At 45.0% G+C, this 21627-nt stretch overlaps 1 protein-coding gene across 2 annotated transcripts in view; it reads right to left on the reverse strand.

Annotated features, from left to right (window-relative positions):
- EPS8L2 (EPS8 like 2) overlaps nucleotides 1-21627 on the reverse strand; it is a 144133-nt gene that overhangs the window by 76195 nt on the left and 46311 nt on the right. The window contains exons 1-3 of one of the 2 annotated variants that reach the window (XM_054970806.1): nucleotides 17664-17695; nucleotides 16157-16212; nucleotides 15881-15958 (exon numbers count right to left, since the gene is read on the reverse strand). Coding sequence is in view for 1 of the 2 variants with exons in the window: in XM_054970805.1 (XP_054826780.1) it covers nucleotides 16157-16212; nucleotides 17664-17707 (100 nt within the window). In the remaining variant the exon portion in view is untranslated. Of the gene's footprint in view, nucleotides 1-15880; nucleotides 15959-16156; nucleotides 16213-17663; nucleotides 17728-21627 lie in introns of those variants that run through there. The other variant, XM_054970805.1, reaches the window with a different exon arrangement.

Here is a 21627-nt window from a genome sequence, read left to right on the forward strand (position 1 = left end):
AAACCAAACGCTAAACTATTGTGGACACCACAATGCCAGTTAGCTTTTGACCTCCTAAAGCAGCAATTTATCTCCGAACCAGTGCTGCGACACCCCGATGAAAATCGTCCATTCATAGTACAGGTGGACGCCAGCGATGCCGCGATTGGGGGTGTCCTTCCACAGCGGGGGGAGGACAATGTTCTTAAACCTTGCACTTATCTCTCTCGAAAATTTTCTGAACTAGAGAGAAATTGGAATGTTTGGGAAAAGGAAGCTTTTGCTGTAAAAGCAGCGCTCTCCTCTTAGAGGCATTGGTTAGAAGGGGCCCGCCATCCTTTTGAAGTCTGGACAGATCACAAAAATTTGGAAGCTTTACATAGTCCTCGGAGACTAAATGCCAAACAGTTGAGATGGGCGGAATACTTTTCAAAATTCAATTTCACTCTCAAATTCCTGCCCGGTAAAATAAATTTCCTTGCGGATGCCCTATCGTGCATGCCCCAACTTAAAAGCAGGAGGGAGGAGACTGTGGATACAGTATTTTCGCCTACACAACTAGGAGGAGTGGTCACAATTCGCAGCCGCACAACGCGACTTCCTCAGTCAGATCAGGGGTAGAGACAAAAACTGAAAAGCGAAGTGGAAAAGGAGGGGGAGAATGTGCCCAGAGAGAAGCTGACTCAATCCGAACAAGGGGAATGGCTTTGGGGTGATCGATTCTATGTACCAGCTAGTTTGAGAAAAGAAGTATTGCAACGCTGTCATGATGCTCCGACTGCTGGCCATTACGGATACTTAAAAACTCTCCATCTGGTCCAAAGGCAGTTTTGGTGGCCAGGCATGCGCAAAGATGTTTCACAATATGTGGCTTCATGCCCCATTTGCCTCAGCGCCAAAGCGCGAAAAGGCAAGCCTCCTGGACTTTTACAACCCCTTGAAACCCCAAATAGACCATGGGAAATCATTTCTATGGATTTCATCACAGATCTCCCCCCCCCCTCCAAAAATCACACCTGCATTTTGGTTGTAGTAGATCTGTTTTCAAAACAAGCCCACTTCATCCCTTGTACCACTATGCCTTCAGCAAAAAAGTTGGCGGACAACTTTCTGAAATACATTGTAAAACTCCATTCTTTTCCATCAAAGGTGATATCCGACCGCGGCAGACAATTCATTGCCAACTTCTGGCGGGAGCTTCTTCAACTTATGGGCATTGAACAGGGCTTAAGCTCCGTCCACCATCTGCAAACCGACGGGCAATCAGAAAAAACTAATCAAATACTAGAACAATTTCTCCGCTGCTACATTAATTTCCAACGAGACAATTGGATTGATTTATTGCCTTTAGCAGAGTTTTCCTACAACAACAGTGTACATGCTTCTACCGGAGAAACACCTTTCAAAATAGTTTATGGTTATCACTTTAAACCATTTCCTTTTGAAGCTCTTCCCCCTGCTACAGCTTCTAAAGACGTTTCAGAATGGTGGGGGCAGGCAGCTCAGCAATGGACTCTTATTCAAAAACATCTCAACAAAGCTAAACAAGATTATAAGAAATACGCAGATTGCCATCGTGTGGCTGAATGGGAACTGCATCCTGGTGATCTCGTCTATTTGTCCACGAAAAATTTGAAAGTTGCGCAAATCAGCCGTAAATTGGCGTTGAAGTTTTTGGGACCTTTCCCTGTTCGTAAAGTAATCAACAAAGTGACTGTAGCACTTGATTTACCAAAGAATCTACGTCATGTGCATCCTACTTTCCACATCAGCGTATTAAAAAAGGTTCCCCCAGCGAATCAATGGCACACCCGTGCTCCTCCCATACCAACCTTAATTGATGACCAGATCCATTACGAAGTACAGCAAATTTTGGACTCTAAAATCAAACGTAATAAGCTGTTTTATCTTATCAGGTGGAAGGACTTTGACACTGGGCATGATGAGTGGGTGGAGTCTATTCATGTTCATGCTCCTAAGTTATTGAATGCGTTTCACACTCTGTACCCTTTCAAGCCTGGGGAAAGAGCATTTTAGAGGGGGCATCATGTTCTCACTATGTTTCTTGTATGTGCAAACCAAAGAGACTCCATTTTAATCCTGTCAGTGTTTTAAGTGCTTCTTTTGCAGGTGGTAAGCAGTTCAGTAGAAGATATCTTAGAGAAGAGGAATGTTATGACTACAACCCTTCCAGCCTTGGGAAACTTTCACTTTCTCAGCTCCGAGCCGCTTGTTTTGAGAACTATGGGGGGAGGATGGGGCCTGCAGGGATTTGCTATTCTGTACCTTAGCCTTTGCCTGTCATTCGTAACAATACTAGTATATCAGCCAAGATCCTAGTATCTTGGATAATGGACTGTAATGGTTGTTTATATTCAGTAAATCTTTTGAAATCAATGGATTCTTGTCTCATTGCAAGAGGTAGTCTGGATTGCTACTTTTAGCAAGCCACTGTCTGACACACACCACCACTCTTAAGAAGTGGAATGAGATAAACAGAACTTGGAGATACTTTTGCTTGTGCTGTTTTCTGCCAGGATTTTTCATCCTGGGGCAGAGCAAAAAAAGTGCATTCCAGATTTGCAAAAAGGAGTATCTTTAGCTGGTATTTATCATCTATGTGCTCAAAACTTCACATAACATAGGCAAGGCATGTGTGTGTTATGTCAGTGCCATCAAGTCGCTTCTGAATGAAAGACCTCCAAAATGTCCTTTCATTAACTGCCTTGCTCAGATCTTACAAACTGGAGGATGTGGCTTCCTTTATTGAGTCAAGTCATATCATTTTGGGTCTTCCTCTTTTCCCACTGCCTTCCACTTTCCCTAGCATTATGGACTTTCCCAACGAGTCTTGTCTTCTCATGATGTGACCAATTCTTATGACAGCCTCAATTTTGTCATTTCAGCTTCTAGGGAGGATTCAGGCTTGATTTGATCTAGAACCCACTTATTTGTTTTTTTGTCCATCCATAGTATTCGTAAATTCTCCTCCAGTACCACATTTTAAATTCTTCTTCTTCTTCTTCTATCCCACCCTCCCTGCAAGTGGGCTCATAAATGAATCAATGTTCTTGCTGTCAAGTTTATTCACTGTCCAACTTTCACATCCATACATAGTAATGGGGAATAGCATAGTGTGGATTATCTTGATCCTAGTCCCCAGAACTGATGCTTATCCTTAAAGATCTTTTCTAGTTCCTTCATGGCTGCCCTTCTAAGTCTCAGTCTCCTTCTGATTTATTAGTTGCAGTCTCCCTTTTGGTTGATGACTGAGCCAAGGAACAGAAAATCTTTAACAATTTTAATTCCTTCAACCTTAAACTGTGTAATTCCTCAGTAGTCATTACTGTTGTCTTCTTGATGTTCAGATGTAATCCTGTTTTGGCCATTTCTCCTTTAACCTTCATCATTAGTCATTTCAAGTCTTCACTATTCTATGCCAGTAACGTGGTGTCATCTGCATAACTCAAATTGTTGATGTTCCTTCCACCAATTTTCATTCCACTTTCTAAACCAATCCAGATTTCCTTTTGTTATGTTCTGCAATCTGCATACAAGTTGAACAGATGGGGAGATAATATACATCTTTGTCTGACACCTTTGCCAGCTGGAAACTATTCTGTTTCCTCATATTCTGTCCTAACAGTAGCCTCTTGCCCAGAGTACAGGTTACAAATCAACACAATCAGATATTGTGGCACCTCCATTTCTTTTAAGATTCTCTATAGCTTTTCATGATCCACACAGTCAAAAGCTTTGCTGTAATCTATAAAACACAGCCTGATTTTCTTCTGAAATTCCCTGGTATGCCCCATTAGCCACTGTAAGTTTGCAATGTGATCTCAAGTCCCTCTTCCTTTTCTGAATCCAGCGTGAACATCTGACATTTCTCATTCCATGTATGGTAAGAATAATTTTTGTAGAATTCTGAGCATCACTTTGCTTGTGTGGTATTATGATGTGGGCATAGGCTTTTTTATATTAAGATGGCCTGTGATTCACCTTGTCAAAATCCAGCCCCGGGAAAGCCAGGAAAGCAGGAAGGAGAGAGGGCAGGGCAATTTGTCCCCTCTCTTCTTGAGATGTTTGTGTAACTGACAGCCTTGGTACGTTGCTTTAGACTTTTGGTACTATCATAAAATTGACTTCTTAGCAGACATGCATCTACATGACCAAGGGCCAGTTTAGCCATGGAGGAGGAGACTATAAAGGGGCTTGACAGCCCTTTGGGTGGTGCTTTGGTGGCTCAGAAGGGGATGGAGAATGGAGGGTCTGAACAGATGGGCTTGCCTTCTCTTTTCCATAGCACGGAATGCCCAGCCCAGCAGGGTTATGATGTCTCAGGTACTATTTGGTACCTGTCAATGTAGTAGTTAGACAATAGCAACTGTCGTGGGACAGTCAGGGCACAGCAGTGTTGAGGGCTCCTCGAGAGAAGAGGATTTTGTATCTTTCTCTCCTATTTCCTACTTGTTCCAAGAAAGTTTTTGTGTGCCATTAACAGCTGATGTGCACATGTTTTATTATCTTGAACATCTGTTACCAGAGAGTGAAAAGGGACTAACAAATGCTTCCTCCTTCCTTAAACATTTCTTTTTTTTATGTATCAATTTTTATTGGGTTTTTATAGTAGAGGGAAGGGGTTACAACAAGAAGTCAAACTTTAGCAGGTTCACCACAAGACAGTTATACATCAATCCAAGTATAAAAAGCCACTAAATATATAGTTAATGCCCCATATACCTTCAAGTTTCCCTTTTTTCCCCATAAACATTATTTAATTGTTACGCTTTTTAATCCATTTATCCTATTCCTTATGTCATTTCTAACATTCTTTTCTTTTATATATATTATATCTGGGTCATTCTAGGAGCAGGAAGTGAGAATAGCAGAACAGTAAATATCAGTCAAACAATGGTATACATCTATATAAGAAGGAAGTATTTTTGCGCTAGTTTTCCTCTCTCTTGCCTCTGTTCTGGCCACACCCTCCAAACTTGTGTATTTAGGTTTTCACAGTGGTAGAGGTAGGGAGGCTAGATCAGTATTTAGTTCAAGAAAAGAAAAGTCCAGCCAGAGCTATTTGCTTGGGTTTTCATATTGATAAGGCTGGAATGTCTACATAAACTATAAGGCTAAAGCACATTTAAAAAAAGAAAAGAAAAGAGAAAATTAGGTTCTTCATCTGTTTTATCTTGACCATCTGCACTATTACTTGGGTTTTCAAGATCGTAAAAGTTAAAAAGAGCAGTCGGTCACTTAGCTTAGCTACTCATTTATATTCTAAAAGGAAAAACTAAAATCAACAACGGGTAAAAAGCTTCATGGGCACAGGCATCACAGCACCATCATCCCTTTGGCAGTAAACATTCAAAATCTATCATAATACAGAGCCTCTAGAACTTTCATTAGATTTATATTGCATATCATTTGACATACAGAAAGAATCAGATCATAATCCATATTTCTCCTTCCATAGAGACAAGGTGTTAGGTCTGGATTATTAGGTACTCAATCTGGAATTTGTCCTTATTTTTTCTTCTTTCTTCCTGTAAAATGATACATCCAGTCTTAATTCCATCTGCGCCACTGAAGGTGAATTTTCTTATATTCCATCCAGTGCAGGGGAGGGTCAGCAAGAATGTTGCCACTTCTCTGTTTAATTCTGTGCTTGAGGGACTGCTGCACTCCTTTTTCTCCATTCAGTAGCAAAATGCTGTATTCTCTCTTTAGAGGTCTGCTTCGTGGTTTTGCTCCTTTCTTAGTACTGCCTTGTATCTTGAAGATGACGTACTGGTACAACTGTCCATTTTGTAGACTCAATGGATTTTCCCCATTTTGTACATTTGTCTCACTTTGTTCTATTTTTCTTTCAAATGGATCTGTCTCTTTAGAGACTTGCTCTGTGTTGTCATTTTTTATCTTGTTTTTGTCCACTTCCGCTCCAAATATCCCATCTGCTTTAATTAATATTTCTGCCATTAGGTTGGAGGCTTCTTGTAATTTGGTAAGTACATCTTCTTCCCAAGAGGCCATTTCAGATTGCCTATATATGTTATGGCTAATCTCTCATCACAGTGGTAAAAAGCTTTGTTTTGTTAATTATGTTCGAAAATTTATTGCTTTCCAGCCGTCTGCTGAGAGGATCTCTTTACAATCTCTCTATCTCCCCCTCCTCCTCCCAGCTTCAATCCAGCAGCCACTTCGCAATTAGGCTGGCTAGCGCTCATAAAGCCATAAAAACAATCTGCTTACTTGGTAGAAGGGGTCATAAATCTTTTAAGCTGTCTTGAAGTTTATCTGTCCTGTTCGGAATCTGCTTATATCTGCTGTAAATTAATCTTGTCGGACTTTCGGTTTCCACAGCTTCATGGCCTTAGGCCCTTCAGTTGGTCCTTGCTTTCGGAACCGGTGCTGAGACTTCTCGAGGTCTGCCAGAGAAGTCCTTGGGCCCTTGGGCTCTTGACCTTGTTCCAGCCTGCCTCCCCTCTCCGGGGGGGGGGGGGAGGCGGCTTGGGGGCCTGAATTCTCAGGTCCCAAGGAACCAGGAAGGTCACAGCAGGGAGCTCATGGAACTCAGCTCCTGTGGCGTCACTATTTCATTTCGGAAGTCCCTTCCTTAAACATTTCTAAGAAAGCGTTTCCTTCATCCTCAATCTTGCCAATGACCTTTCCTTGCAAAAATAAATCTGCCATGGGAAGCAAGCAATGAGCTTTATATGAATGAGAATATGGCCCTCCCAGCCAGCAGCTTCCACTGATAAGGCTGGGGGCCACTCTTTGGCTCCCTGGAAGGAGAAGGAGACAGAGCATTTCCATGGTATCTGGGTCTCAGGCCGGAGGGGCGGAGAAAGGAGTCTTATGAGGCAACTCCGCCCAGCCGGCTGGCAGTTGCTCTGCATGCTCGGCCTGAGCAGAGCTCATCTCAAGCTCTCTCAGCCAAGCTCCTCTGAGGCTGTTTTCCCAAAGGCCCTCATGGTTATGCAGTCCTAGCTGCCTTTGAGAAGTGGTGATATCCCCCTGCTTGCTACCTTCAAACTCCAGGAGGAGAGCCAGGGCCCAGCGCCAGGCTCACTGGTTTGGCAGAGGCTTTTTTCTTACTTACATTTGGGACCTGTTATCTATTAGTCAGGAGGGCTAAAGCAGCCCTTGCAGGCCTCAGGCCTTCCTAGGCACCTCTCCCCCCCCCCCCCACATTTTACTTTATTGGGATAGAGTACTTCAGGCAGCAGCAATAGGCTGTAGGCCACAGGGGTGAGATGTAGCCATCTGAGGGCTGGATTAATGCATACTTTATTACTACTGGCCTAGCAGGGTGGATGCTGGTAGCCCCCCCCTCCCCGTCTAGGCTTTTCCCTCCCCTGCCGTTACACTTACTTGGGAGGGAATATTACCTACCACAATAGCTCGGCCCAAGGCCTTCAGGCAGCAGGTTCCATTTTGTGGGAGGGCTTGGCAGTTTATTCAGTTGTGTATGGCCATATTGAGAGTGGCACCTGGGGGCCTGCTTAGCCTCCTGGCAGTAGCAGCCATGTTGTGAAGTCATCTACAATATGTCCATTTTGAGTGTGGCATTTGTGTGGACTGATTTACCTCCTGCTTACTGGCAGTAACAACCATTTTAGTGGGGCTTTTGCAGCTTGCCTGTTCTATAGTGGCCATTTTGAGAGTGACACCTTTGCTTAGCTTTCTGGCAATGGCAGCCATGTTGTGAAGGCATCTGCAATATGCATAGCACCAGGGATGGCCATTTTGAGTGTGGGCTTTGTGTGGGCGGATTTGCCTCCTGCTTACTGGCAGTAGCAGCCATTTTAGTGGGACTTCTGCAGCTTATCCTGTGCTAGGGTGGCCATTTTGTGAGTGGCACCCAGTGGTCTGCTTAGCTTCCTGGCAATGGGCCATATTGTAAAGGCATCTGCAATATGCACAGCAGCAGTGGTGGCCTTTTTGAGTGTGGGCTGTGTGTGGCCTGATTTGCCTCCTGCTTACTGGCAGTAGTGGCCATTTTTGTGGGGGTTTTTTTAAGTTATCCTGTGCTGGAAATGACCATTTTGAGTGTGTCTCACAGTGGCCTGCTTAGCCTCCTTGCACTGGTGCCCATTTTATAGAGGCCTCTGCAGCCTTACACGGTGTTTGGGATGCCATTTTGGGGGTGCTGTGTTCCTATTGGGCTTTGAAGTTCTAAACGCAGTCATTTTAGAGTACATTACTTTACTGTATGTTTCCATCATGCCACCCAGAAAAGGGTAGTAGCCATGCTAAGGGCAAGCAGCCAGCGAATAGGCCTCCTGCAAAACGGCCCTGCAGACTCTGCCTGTGAGGATGATGAAGCAGCCAAGGAGTGGAGGGAAACACTGCTATCAGTGTGTCTCAGTCAGGAGTGTTGAAGCAGGGTTAGGCCCAGCCCCTGCAGGCCTCCAGTCTATCTAGGCTCCCTCACTGTTTTCACTTTATTTGGAGAGGGTACTTACTGCAGTGAAGGCCTGGTTGAAGCTCAGGTGTAGGGGGCTTGCAGTCATCTGAAGGGTGGTTTGCTGCACACTTATTTCTACAGGCTTAGCAAGGATCTACAGTCCCAGGGTGGTGGCTGGTTAAACCCCTCCCTCTTTTCCCTGCCCAGTTTGTAGCCTTTGTGGGCCTAAAGAGCTGTTTTTGTTTTTTAGGTTTTCTCACTCAGGCCAACTAATGGCATGCTGTGCTGTTGCAGCTGTCATGCAGGGCACCGAAGTCTATGATGTGATCTGATCTTTCTACCAGATTAGCACCGTTGATGGTCAGTAGCAGATCTGGCCTAGGCTGCTGTAATCCAGTCATGTTGAAGTGACTGTGCATGTTACTGACAAGGTAGGTAAGCCCACTGGCCTCTAGTGCCTGTCTGTGGGGGCTCCAAGGGGTCAGGTGACAGTCTCTTGACTCCCATGTTTAGGATCCTGGGTTGTATCACCTTGGGTCTTGCCTTTGGCCTCTTGCCACTGGCCTCTAGCGCCTGGCTGTGGGGGCTCCAAGGGGTCAGGCGACAGTCTCTTGACTCCCATGTTTAGGATCCTGGGTTGTATCACCTTGGGTCTTGCCTTTGGGTTTCGCAGTTTGGCCACTGGGTTGTTACTTGACTGAGTACTAAAGGGACAGTCATACAGGAAGCAGCGTGTTGGGGGTTAACTTTCCTCTTCAGGAAGCGGAGGAGAAGGATGAGGTGGACCTGAGGAGGGGACAAGTAAATGAGACTTAAGAAAGTTTACTGCACATGGGCCAGTCGGCTGTTAGCCGGCCTTTCTTTATGGGAGCTCCAGCAACTGGCAGAGCACCGAGCCTTATCTCCAGGGTGTTGGCACCTAGAAGTGTCCTTGGAGTTTCCACTGCCTTGAGGCCCAATGGCTTCTGGGTTTAGTTCAGGGGCACTGGTGGGCTGAGCAGTGCCCATTTACCAGTCAGTACAGGAGTCTTACTGTAAACTGTATATGATTGGAATTTTCCAATCCTCATGGCAGTTGGATTGTGGGGGAGGGAACTAGATAACCCCTCAGCCCTCTTCATGCGGACAATTAGGCAGTGGTGCCCATACCTAACCCTCTTTCATCCAAGTGGCATAGGATTTTGAGGAGGGTTCTGGAGACTGGTCCTGGCGTTTATGTTTTAAGGCAGAGCCCGGTCTTGCCTGCCGATGGAATGGGACAGCTTGTCCCTCGGATTTCCTCTGAGCTATGCCCCCAGGGAGGGCTCTTGATTTTTGGCAACCGGGTGTGGCCGGCGGCCTCTAGGCTGGGGTACCAGTTGGTCTGTAGGAGTTATGGCTGAACTGGTGGATCTCTCCCAGTTATGAGGGACTGGACTGTTAGGGGCCTTGCCTCATGTCCAGTGGCAGCCATCAGGAAGCTTAGGTGCATTTAGGTTCACCAGTAAACCTCTCGGTTTGATGTACGGCCAGGCAGCTTCCAGGGTCGCACAACATTAATGGTGGGCATGAGAGTTAGATCCTGAGCATTAGCACAGTGATGACCCAAGCCCTTAAGGAAGGGTCTGGTTGACTCCGCATTAGCCATGGGGAAAGTGATGGCTGAGCTGCTATTTCTGTTTGATGGGATGTAGGGTCCTTTGCCTCACTCCCGGTCATGCTCTTGGGGTAATGAGCTGAGCTTCCCCTGGGCACGACCCTTCCATTACAGGCCCAGCAGATGTGCACGCATTGGCAAGGAGGCCCAGTGTGCTCAACGGGAGGAGCAGCCCCACACCTCATGTACAAGTCATTCACTTGGGTACTAATGACCTTGGCTGCGGGGCATGGCTGTTCCGGTATAGGCTCACACAGATTTACACACATAAACATGGTGCTCGTGAGCTGGAGAGGGGAGGGGCCTCCATTTCATGTTCAGGTCATTCACTTGGGTGGTATGACCTTTTCTCACAGGGCATGGCCCTTTCCTTACAGGCTCACACAGGCTTGCAGCACCCAGGCAAGTAGTGGTCTGATGGTTTGAGGGGAGGTGCGTACCTCCGCCTCACGTCCTGGTCATTTGCCGCGTGGTGTTGACCTTGTCTCACAGGGCATGGCCCTTTCCTTACAGGCTCACGCAGGCTTGCAGCGCCCAGGCAAGTAGTGGCCTGATGGTTTGAGGGGAGGTGCGGACTTCCGCCTCACGTCCTGGTCATTCACCGCGTGGTGTTGACCTTGTCTCACAGGGCATGGCCCTTTCCTTACAGGCTCACACAGGCTTGCAGCGCCCAGGCAAGTAGTGGCCTGATGGTTTGAGGGGAGGTGCGGACTTCCGCCTCACGTCCTGGTCATTCGCCGTGTGGTGTTGACCTTGTCTTACAGGGCATGGCCCTTTCCTTACAGGCTCACACAGGCTTGCAGTGCCCAGGCAAGTAGTGGCCTGATGGTCTGAGGGGAGGTGCGGACTTCCGCCTCACGTCCTGGTCATTCGCCGCGTGGTGTTGACCTTGTCTCACAGGGTATGGCCCTTTCCTTACAGGCTCACGCAGGCTTGCAGCGCCCAGGCAAGTAGTGGCCTGATGGTTTGAGGGGAGGTGCGGACTTCCGCCTCACGTCCTGGTCATTCGCCGCGTGGTGTTGACCTTGTCTCACAGGGCATGGCCCTTTCCTTACAGGCTCACACAGGCTTGCAGCGCCCAGGCAAGTAGTGGCCTGATGGTTTGAGGGGAGGTGCGGACTTCCACCTCACGTCCTGGTCATTCGCCGCGTGGTGTTGACCTTGTCTTACAGGGCATGGCCCTTTCCTTACAAGCTCACACAGGCTTGCAGTGCCCAGGCAAGTAGTGGCCTGATGGTCTGAGGGGAGGTGCGGACTTCCGCCTCGCATCCTGGTCATTCGCCGCGTGGTGTTGACCTTGTCTCACAGGGCATGGCCCTTTCCTTACAGGCTCACGCAGGCTTGCAGCGCCCAGGCAAGTAGTGGCCTGATGGTTTGAGGGGAGGTGCGGACTTCCGCCTCACGTCCCGGTCATTGACCGCGTGGTAATGACCTTGGCTTACTGGGCATGACCTTGGCTGCAGGGCATGGCCCTTTCGTTACAGGCTCACACAGGCTTGCGGTGCATTGGCAAGTAGTGGCCTGGCGTATTGATGACTGGTCCTCAATGTTTCCATGTTGGTGTAGTGGGAAGCTTGGGACTCTTTAGCCCCTGTGAGGGCTAGGTAAAAGGTCACAGAACCATAGAGAAAGCTTTTGGGGAGGGTCTGGGCATTTATTTGCCACACCCCTACATACTAGGCTGAATTTGCCAACCTCTACCGAGGTAATGGGGGTTCACCTGGCCACTGAAGGCAAGGACATCTTCCTCGATGACCTACGGCAAGGGCTGAGGTTGGCACTAGGCCACCCGTGGGGCGCTAGGGCCTAAGCAGAGGCTTGGCCCTGGCGGTGGCAGGAGACAGTTTGGGAATAGGGAGCGGGCCGGTGAGTACCCTAGGCGCTTCTCCACTGATGGGGAAGAGGGGTCTGCCAGGAGCGGATGGTACTGCTTGTGACGGCTGCCATGCTGCGTGGGCAGACTGCCTTGGGGAACCCCATGTGCAAGTCCTTCCCTCACTGCTGTACGGCTGAGGCTTAGGAGCTTGAGCTGGGGGGATCCATTTTGCCGGCTGGCTGGGTCTTAGCCATCCATAGGATGGCTCGCACCTGGGGCTTCGGGGCTCGCCCAGACAGGTCAAGGCGGAGGTCCAGGGGTGATCCCGTGGCTTGACCTGTACCGCTAGTTGGCCCTTGCCGTATTAATGGTTGATGTTATGTTTAATAAAGTGGCCCTTTAGTTCCAAGCCTTGTGTCTGTCTCATTATTCCGACTAGGGTGGCAATATGGCCCTCCCAGCCAGCAGCTTCCACTGATAAGGCTGGGGGCCACTCTTTGGCTCCCTGGAAGGAGAAGGAGACAGAGCATTTCCATGGTATCTGGGTCTCAGGCCGGAGGGGCGGAGAAAGGAGTCTTATGAGGCAACTCCGCCCAGCCGGCTGGCAGTTGCTCTGCATGCTCGGCCCACCCACCTCACCCTGTAGTAGTGCAGGACTAGCCGGCTGCTGTTGCCAGAGCCAGGTAGGAATTTTTTCCCCTTTTCCCTAATTGGCATGGGGAAGAGGCGGTTTTTTGCCTACCTTGTACTGCTTGCAGAGGTTTGAGGTAATTGGCAAGGTGGAGCCACCTTAGGATGGTCACTGGCAGGAGACAGTTTGGGAATAGGGAGCGGGCCGGTGAGTACCCTAGGCGCTTCTCCACTGATGGGGAAGAGGGGTCTGCCAGGAGCGGATGGTACTGCTTGTGACGGCTGCCATGCTGCGTGGGCAGACTGCCTTGGGGAACCCCATGTGCAAGTCCTTCCCTCACTGCTGTACGGCTGAGGCTTAGGAGCTTGAGCTGGGGGGATCCATTTTGCCGGCTGGCTGGGTCTTAGCCATCCATAGGATGGCTCGCACCTGGGGCTTCGGGGCTCGCCCAGACAGGTCAAGGCGGAGGTCCAGGGGTGATCCCGTGGCTTGACCTGTACCGCTAGTTGGCCCTTGCCGTATTAATGGTTGATGTTATGTTTAATAAAGTGGCCCTTTAGTTCCAAGCCTTGTGTCTGTCTCATTATTCCGACTAGGGTGGCAAGGACTTATTCAAGCTCCCAGGATGATCTGCTGCACACTTAGAACTGTTCTACCGACAGCCACCAAACAATGCATAATATGTTCTATATTTGTATATCAATCTCTTGTAGCTGATTTTGAATCAGTAGTACACAGTTCAACATTTTATTCAGTAAATAAAGTTCTGTGCCTCCAGTAAAGGAGGTCATTTATAGCAAAGGTAAATTCCAGGATGGGGTCCAGAATCACTGTTGCCAGCATCCCTGGCTCCCCTTAGGATTGCCAGCTCTGGGTTGGGAAATACTTGGAGATTTTGGGGTGGAGGTTGGGGAGGGTGGGGTTTAGGGAGGGGCTGGACCTCAGCAGGTTATAATGCCATACAGTCCACCCTCAAAAGCAGCCATTATTCTCCATGGGAACTGATTTCAGTCACCTGGAAATCAGTTGTAATTCCGGGAGATCTTCAGCCACCACCTGCAGGTTGGCAACTGTAGTTCCCCTGCTAGGGCTAAGCAAGGGGCAGCCCTTGCCCTATGCAAGGCAGGCAAGGGCCACCATGAACAGAATACAACTGTCTGAGCCCCACAGAGGGTGAGAGTGAGCATCCGCAGCTGCAAGCTGGCTCCTGAGCCCTGGATGCCTGCTTCATAATATTCCTAGGGAGTGGCTCTCAAATAGGCCTGTATGGTGGCTGGTTAGGCAATAACTACTTTTGGCAGTGACAAGGTGGGTTACTCAGGATAGATTGGGGTAATTGGCAAGCACCCCATCATGTGTCTTGCGATGGGGCAGGGGTTGGGAAGGAGTGCCCTTAGTGTTGAGCAGCATTTTCCAAAACTTGGAGTAGCTCATGGCATACCTGGGAAAGAGGATGAAGTCTGGCAACTTTCAGCAGCACATTAGTGTGCAGGTGAGGATAAATAAAGCAAATGTCATTACTGATCAAGTCTGGAGTCAGGGCAGATTTGCCCAAATATATGCAACTATGGTGAAGCATCTTAGCAAGCCCGCCCTCAAAATATGTTAGCATATTTTAATAACAATGACATAGATCAGCCAGGCAAATAAGCAAGTTAAACCCAAACTTCTTGTCTTGTGTCCTTATTGGGCGGTGCTTCGGACAACAACATCTCCAAATGGTTATTCTATAGTGACATATCTGACATATTTGGCATGCTGGTAACACTGCTGTATACTGACAACAACCCCCTGCAGATAATTTGCAGGTACTGTAATTTATAATACCTGCATCCCTGCTGCATTCACCTGATGCAAGTTACATTGTTCCACTGCTGTCAGTTACAAGGAAAAGCAAGGGAATTTGCAAGGCAGCTCATTTATCGTAATAATCTTCTCATGAGGAATCCTACAAAGTTTCCATAGAATCCTAGTTTTCTGTAGAACAAATCTGGAAAACTATTGTCCTGGAACCACTGGGGGAGCTTTGGACACTGTCTTGCATGTAAACTTTCTGGTGGCATCTGACTGACCACTGTATAAAAGAGTTGTTATAGACCAGATGGATCCCTGGTCTGATCCAGCACAGCTGCTCTTATGTTCTTATCTAACATCTTTTAGTTATGATTTTCCTAAACAAAGAAGTGTCTGATAAAATGCTGCTGTGGATGGACAGAAACATAGTACATCTCTTCCATCTGGGTAGGCCAGGCCTCTCGGCCACCCACCTCTGTCCTCTGGCTTCCTGCAGGAGGGCATAGCATAACAGAAAGTGATGTCATGTATCACCACAATGCTCTAGCAGACATGACATTGTGACATTGTTTGTCCCACTTTTCACATAATAAAGACTTATATCAGCATTATAGAACATGATTACTCTGAGAAAACCAAAAGGAAATTCAGTTTCATGGAGTTATAGTTGCAGTGCTCACTGTGTATATTTGTCTCTGATTACATATATTTTTTCCCTTCAGGGACATGAGAAGGCCTAGGGAGATTAAACTAAGGTTTTAATAACATTACTGTATATTTATTTTCTGTTTCTATATTTAAGGATGATCTCTTCCAGCCACTATTATATGCTAGAGCTCCCCAAGAATAGAGAGAACCTGTATACCAGAGATCCCCACCAGAGCATCCATGGGTACCATGACACCCACTGAATGGCCATTTGCTTTTTCTTCAAAGTACCTTTTCCAAAAAGCAATGAGCCAGTCCTGGCTTTCCTCCACATTAATGAGCATGAGAACTCAGAAGCAACTGACTTCACAGTAGAGGGATGCTTGACTTGCAACTTCCCAACATTTTGTGATTAGCCCTAGCTCTCCATGGCAGCCATTTTGCACTCAACATTCTAAAAGTACCCACAGACTCAACAAGATCGGGGACGCCTGCTGTACACAGTACTATTCCAAGTTATTGTATTTGCCCTCAATGCATCACTTTAAAACATAGAAGTGGTTTCCACCCATGACACCCATAGGCTGAGGGCAGGAGAGTTAGTGAGCGCTGGCTGTTCCTCCACACCTCTCACTTGCCTTCCCTCTCCATAGCGTAGGAACATGAGTGAAGGGGGCAGTTGCTCTGCCCAAACTGAGGGACACACTAGCCAGGCTTACAGGCTATCTGAGGGAAAGGAGCAAGAGCCAAAGATGCTCCTGGATGGCAAAACCAGTAAATTGGGTTTCCTCAATTTGAGATACACGCCTATTTCAGGTCTTGAATATGCCCATGCATACCTTATGGGCAGCTTTCACAAATATCAACAATAAAACTAGTCAATAGGCATAACAACTCTAACCAAGCAAACAGATTCCAAACAGAACCAAAGGCCCTTCTTTAAAAAAAACCTGCCTTGCATACCTTCCTGAAGGCTAGCAAGACAGAGATGCTTCTGACACCCAGCGAGAAACTGCAAGCAGGCTGACTCTTCTTACTGCCCTAGAGGAAGGGACAACGAATAGATGCTATGAAAAGTACAACTGGTGTGTGAGTCCATAACAGAGTCACTGTGAAATGCAAATGGACTATGACCTTGTGACCTCTAACCAGGTAAGAAAGTTATTTCCTGCTTTTCTGGATAAAAAATTGGATCTAGTATTCTATATTCTTACAAATTTTATTGTGTTTTAGACTTACCATATAAATCTTTTGCACTCATTTTGGCAGCTCCATCGGCTTTGCCCATGCTGCCACTGCAAATGGAAATAGGAGGAAAAAAACAGTCAAGAACAAGCCACCCCTTTTTTATTTTACATATTTCAGTGTTTATTTCAATAGCATTAATATACAAACTTAAAGGTTCAATAGAATCAATATTAAGACACCTGGGGGGATCTTGGACATTATGCTCTTCTTCTCTTTAGAGTGAGATCAAAATAGGTCTTAGCCTTGCACATTTGCTTCCACCCCTCCTACCACACAGAGAAATTAACAGCTGTACCAGAAGATCCTACAGGTATTTGAATGCTGGCCCTAAAAACCCTTTTCCTAGGGGTTCCTTGTCCAGGTTGTTGGAATAAAGGGCAACTCAATATGCCTGGTTACTCTGGGGGGCACTATTTTTCCCTTTTAGAAGCAGACTGTGCATTTTTGTGATGCCTCTCTTTGTCTGATTTGGAAAAATCTGACTCCTCTTCTTTCTGTTCTCTCTCTCCTCCTGGTCTTGCAAGAAGCAAGACAGTTCTGCAGAACTCTTCTGCGTAAGCTTGCAAGAGCTACAGCTATATTCCTAGTCGTGTGCATCTGGATTATCTGTGTGTGTGTGTGTGTTATGTGCTGTCAAGTCATTTCCGACCTATGGTGACCCTATGAATGAAAGACCTCCAAAATGTTCTATCTCTAACAGACCTGGATTAGCTAGTCACTTGTAATAGGGAATAATGTTATTTTGATTAAGTTTCTGTGTTTCTTCTGCTACTACAAGAATGTAAGTCAATGTGAATCAGCTTCAATAAAAGTAAGTTTTATCTGTTGCAAAAAGATGGCTTGGAGAGTGTTTCACCACACATGATTTCATGTATTTCTGACTGTACAATTTTGCTACAGCAAGTAACAAATATCCACAATGCAGGTAAGGGAAACTCTGTGTTCAAGGAAAATTCCTAATACATTTGAAAGGCAAAGTTCTAGCTAGCTCCCTCTTGTTTGTCAATCATCCTTCTGTTCAGACAAGTAATTCCAAACACAGACTAATAATTTACAGCTGAGACAGAAAGCCTTTGAGTCGACTACAAACTCAAATTTCCACCAAAGTTCCCTTCTCTTTATTCACTACAGCCATCCTTTATTTTGGCCCTTTCATAGTAAAGCTGGCAGCTTCAAAGAATAATAACTTACAAGGGTATCTCTAGGTTCCCTGCTCCGTTATTACATTTCTGCAGGGGCCAAGTAGTGATTCAGGGAATAGTGGCATATAGATTTAAAGAGAAAGTATCCCCCATTGCTCTTCAGGAATGGTTATTTGTACACAGCTGTAAATTAATGGAAGTACTGCAGGCAACACCAGCTATACAGCTATATATACCTCCAGCTTCTGAAAAGTTGTAATCTGTATGTAGCCATAGAGCACTTCCTTTGGGAAAATATGAGAACAGCTAAAAAAAACTGGGGGTGGGTGAGAGGGAAGAATCATTAGGGTTCTTACTTTGCAGAGCCAGGATGGCTGCTCGTAGATCCTTTCTGGCTCATTCTGCTTTCAAGACATCCACCTGTAACAGATAGAAACAGGTTGATTGTTGAAAGGATGTACAACATTTAAGATTTCTTCCACCTGATTCACTCATAAACTTGGATATTTTGTAAACTTTGTTATTATCTTTCATCAGATAGACCACACCAGTGACTGAGCCAGAACTTGTAATTGTCCCTTGGGGCTTCTTTTATATGGTATACAAGATCTTTTAAAAATATCAGTATCATGGTCATCACCTTTATGCATGCACATGTGCACACATATGCACACACACACACATATATATTTACAATTCAGGATATTCTTATGTGATGGCAACATAGCTAAAGCAGCCAAAGCAATAAGGTAAACACTTCAAATATATTTTCCCAGTTATCATATATTAAGTTTTTTCAAGGTCTGGCTCAAGTTTTCCAATTCTCAGTGCAAAAATTTCATAATCATACCTTACTGGAATATAAGCAGAGGATACTTTAGCATACCACAAATTGTTGATGCAAGTGGTATGCAGATTATGGTTACATGCAGTATATACTTATTAGCTGTGACTCTCCAGTTTATGATGTAATTTTGATATGGTTTGCTCTCACTGAACAAAGGTAAGTTTTCAAAGGTAACTTGCCTGCTACTATGTGACTATAATCATGTATGTACATGGCAGCATATAGATACACATGATACACTCGCTTTCTCTTTGTAGCCTAGCTATCTCAATCCCCCCCCCCCCGCCCCCAAGTATAGCTAAAGATCTCCAAGAATTCAAAGGCATGAGATCTGTACCCTTCTGCAGATGTATGTTTGTGTATTTACTGAACAAATATAGAAGGGAGTGAAATTATACCTACTAGCCCTACCTCCAGTGCCTATGTATTCAGCTGAACAGCTACATTATTGTGGATTTTTGACTGTAAGAGCAGACTTGGATATTGAAATAAATTGGTATGATCCTGTTCCCTCCAATGCACACTCAGTGAACTTTAGAAAGTTGATTCTGTCATGTCCCACTCATTGATTTTAAAAATGTCCTCAAATGCACACCCACACACAATATCAGAGTTTAATTTAAAAACTCAAAAGAATCAAAGTAAAGCTGACTTGTGCACCTGAAAGAAAAACAAGCAATGTCAGAAATTCAGAAATTACTTGGAGGCCCTTTAAATCAGACCAAGATTTATGAGCTTCAAAGAAAAGCATAGAGAAGGAACGATATTCCTTTGAAAAAAAATTAAGATGAGATCCTAGAGACATCATTGCCCATAGCACATTCATTCTTTGCCCATAGCATATACATTCTTTTATTGTCACAACTACCTCAACTATTTAGAATGCTTCAAAAACCTATTTGACCAGATTTAAGAGTGGTACATAAGAAATGATCATATACAGTGTGGTGAAATTAATTTGCCCCTAAAGAACACTTTCTGTTCTCTCCAGTTATTTGGGTCCATCAAGGGCAACACCAAGCAGTCAGGTCTCTGGAACCAGAAGAGCACTAGCTGTTGTTCTCCAGAGGACAGAGGCAAGTGGCATGATCCATGGCAGCCAAGGGTCAAATTCCAAACACAGCAACTGAAAATCAGAAGGACTAGAAGGAGCGTAATCAAGACAGGCAGGCAAGCAGGTCAAAGTTTTAAAGGCAGCCGTGTGTGCACGTGTGTGTGTGTGTGAGAGAGAGAGAGAGGGAGAGAGGGAGAGAGGGCGCAGATGTTTTGATTGGATGATCCTATCATAGCAAGGCAAGTTGCTCAGACAAGAAGGTGAGCTCTTAGATTTTATAAGAACTGGCAGAATGGGGCTGGCTCTTGGGATCAGCTGACTGAATTCTAAGCCTGGATTCATAGACTCTCATTCTGAATGTGTTAACTCAAACCGAAAAAGAGTACAGACTCCATTATTTTTACCCCATTATATGGTCAGAAGAACCCTCAGAACTGCAGTCTAAAAATAAGGAATGTTTGTCATATCACCTGACCAGGAGTCAGAAAAAATTATCAGATGTATGTTTACTTGAAAGTAACTCCCATTGATTTCCTGAGGGGGTTAGGATTTTGTGTGTTCAGGATAAGAGTTAAATTCAAAGTAACATGCAGAGCTCTCAAAGAATTTATGTACTGCTGAGAAAACTGGCTTACAGTGTAATCCTAAGCACTCTGCATAAAATTGCACTGATAGTCTACTAAGGAAATATTTGTACCTAGGAATCTACATTTTTTTCTATCCGTAGTAGTCTGGTTATTCTTTATCAGAAATTATTTCTTCTTCCAACCCTCTGAAAAACATAGGCCGAGTTACATGCTCAAAATGACAGAGTAAGACTACAGAAGTTCTGAAGGACAAACTTCCATATGGAAATAATTGTCATTTATTAAGTCCCTTTTGAGAATGGAAAACTGAGATTAAAAATATTTTTTAAATAAAAGAGATGGGTGCCATAATTGGGAAGAGTGTTTCACAAACAGAATACCACCACCAAGCCCCTCTGAAGGCAGAGACATCTGGAGAAGGCCTGGAAAAGCTGATCTCAGAGAATGGGTACGGCCCTTTTTAATGACATGAGTTCTTAAAACAAAAATCAAACATACGCATTTGCAGGATTGTCATGCTTATGAGATTTAAATGAGACATTAAGAGGCTAAGGTTTTTGTTGAATCAACATAAAATTGTAATATCCTTCCTGAGACACATCCATTGCAAAACATGCTATTAATACTGCCATTAAATAACAACAATAGACTACTCAGATTAATGATTTCTTCCCCCAATCAAGTTTGTAAGTATCTAACACACAAATAGGATTGAGGTGCAATGGATCCTAGGATCCAAGTATCCTTTTCCTCTTTAGGATATTTTCTCTCATTGGGTGTGACTGCAAGCACAAAGTAAAGTCCACTGAGCTAGATTCTCACACTGGTCCTGCTGATATGAACAGCAACAATGCTTGGACAATTAAGCCTTATATGGCACAGAAATTTGGAGCTTCAAAAAATATTTTAAAAATTTTCCTGATATTTCCCAATATGTAAAAAATAACAGAGAAACAACAAGCTTTAAACAGTGGGAATACGGAATAAAATATAAATACAGATAAAACTATAGATTACAAATATTTCAGCAATGTAATTCAGCAATGAGTTTCTGTACAATGGAGTATATCCAGGCATCGGTAGAGTGAGACTTTTCTGCTTCCCACCAGCACTGTAGCCTTCTGAGCCCTCCAAAAATTTTGTTCCTGGGACATGGGGGTCTGCAAGGAGGGGGGAATAGGCAACAATCGCTTCCTCCTCTTCTGAATGCTTAAGGGCCATTAATTCTTTGAAACTGAGTTGTTGGATGAATGCATGACTAATAAGAAGACAATAATTTTGCATCTGGGATACCTAAGGAGGCTACAAGGCAGGACAGGCTTTAGGGAGATGATATATGTTTGTCTTCATTTTCTGAAGCATTTATAAATGGCTTTGCTTATTTTAAACACTAGTTTTATGCTTCCCTTTAAATAAGAAATTTGGGGTTAGGGGAAGCAACAAAATTTGAGTGTTTTCCCCCTGATTGAAATTCTTAAGACTACTTGGGAGTTCAGGACAAAAATGTTTCCAACTGAGATAAGAATTTATTCACTTCTTTTGAAGTACTGACTTCAAGTAATCTATATGTGAGAAGCTAAGTTGCCACCTGTGCAATCCAAAACAGTTATATGCTTCTAAGTCCAATGATTTCACAATCAATCATTAAAATCAATTGGTTTAGAAAGATGTAATTCTGTTTTGAAGTGCAAATCTCTGTTCATGTGAATACTATTCAATACATGATATAAATAAATAAATAGTTTAGCTAGCTCAAGCACTTGTTCCCATAAATATAGATCATTATATCCAATCACGTTTTTTTCCAGGAATTATTTTATAATGGAAGGCAG

This window comes from Eublepharis macularius, chromosome 2, assembly GCF_028583425.1.
Source record: "Eublepharis macularius isolate TG4126 chromosome 2, MPM_Emac_v1.0, whole genome shotgun sequence".
Lineage (NCBI taxonomy): Eukaryota > Metazoa > Chordata > Lepidosauria > Squamata > Eublepharidae > Eublepharis > Eublepharis macularius.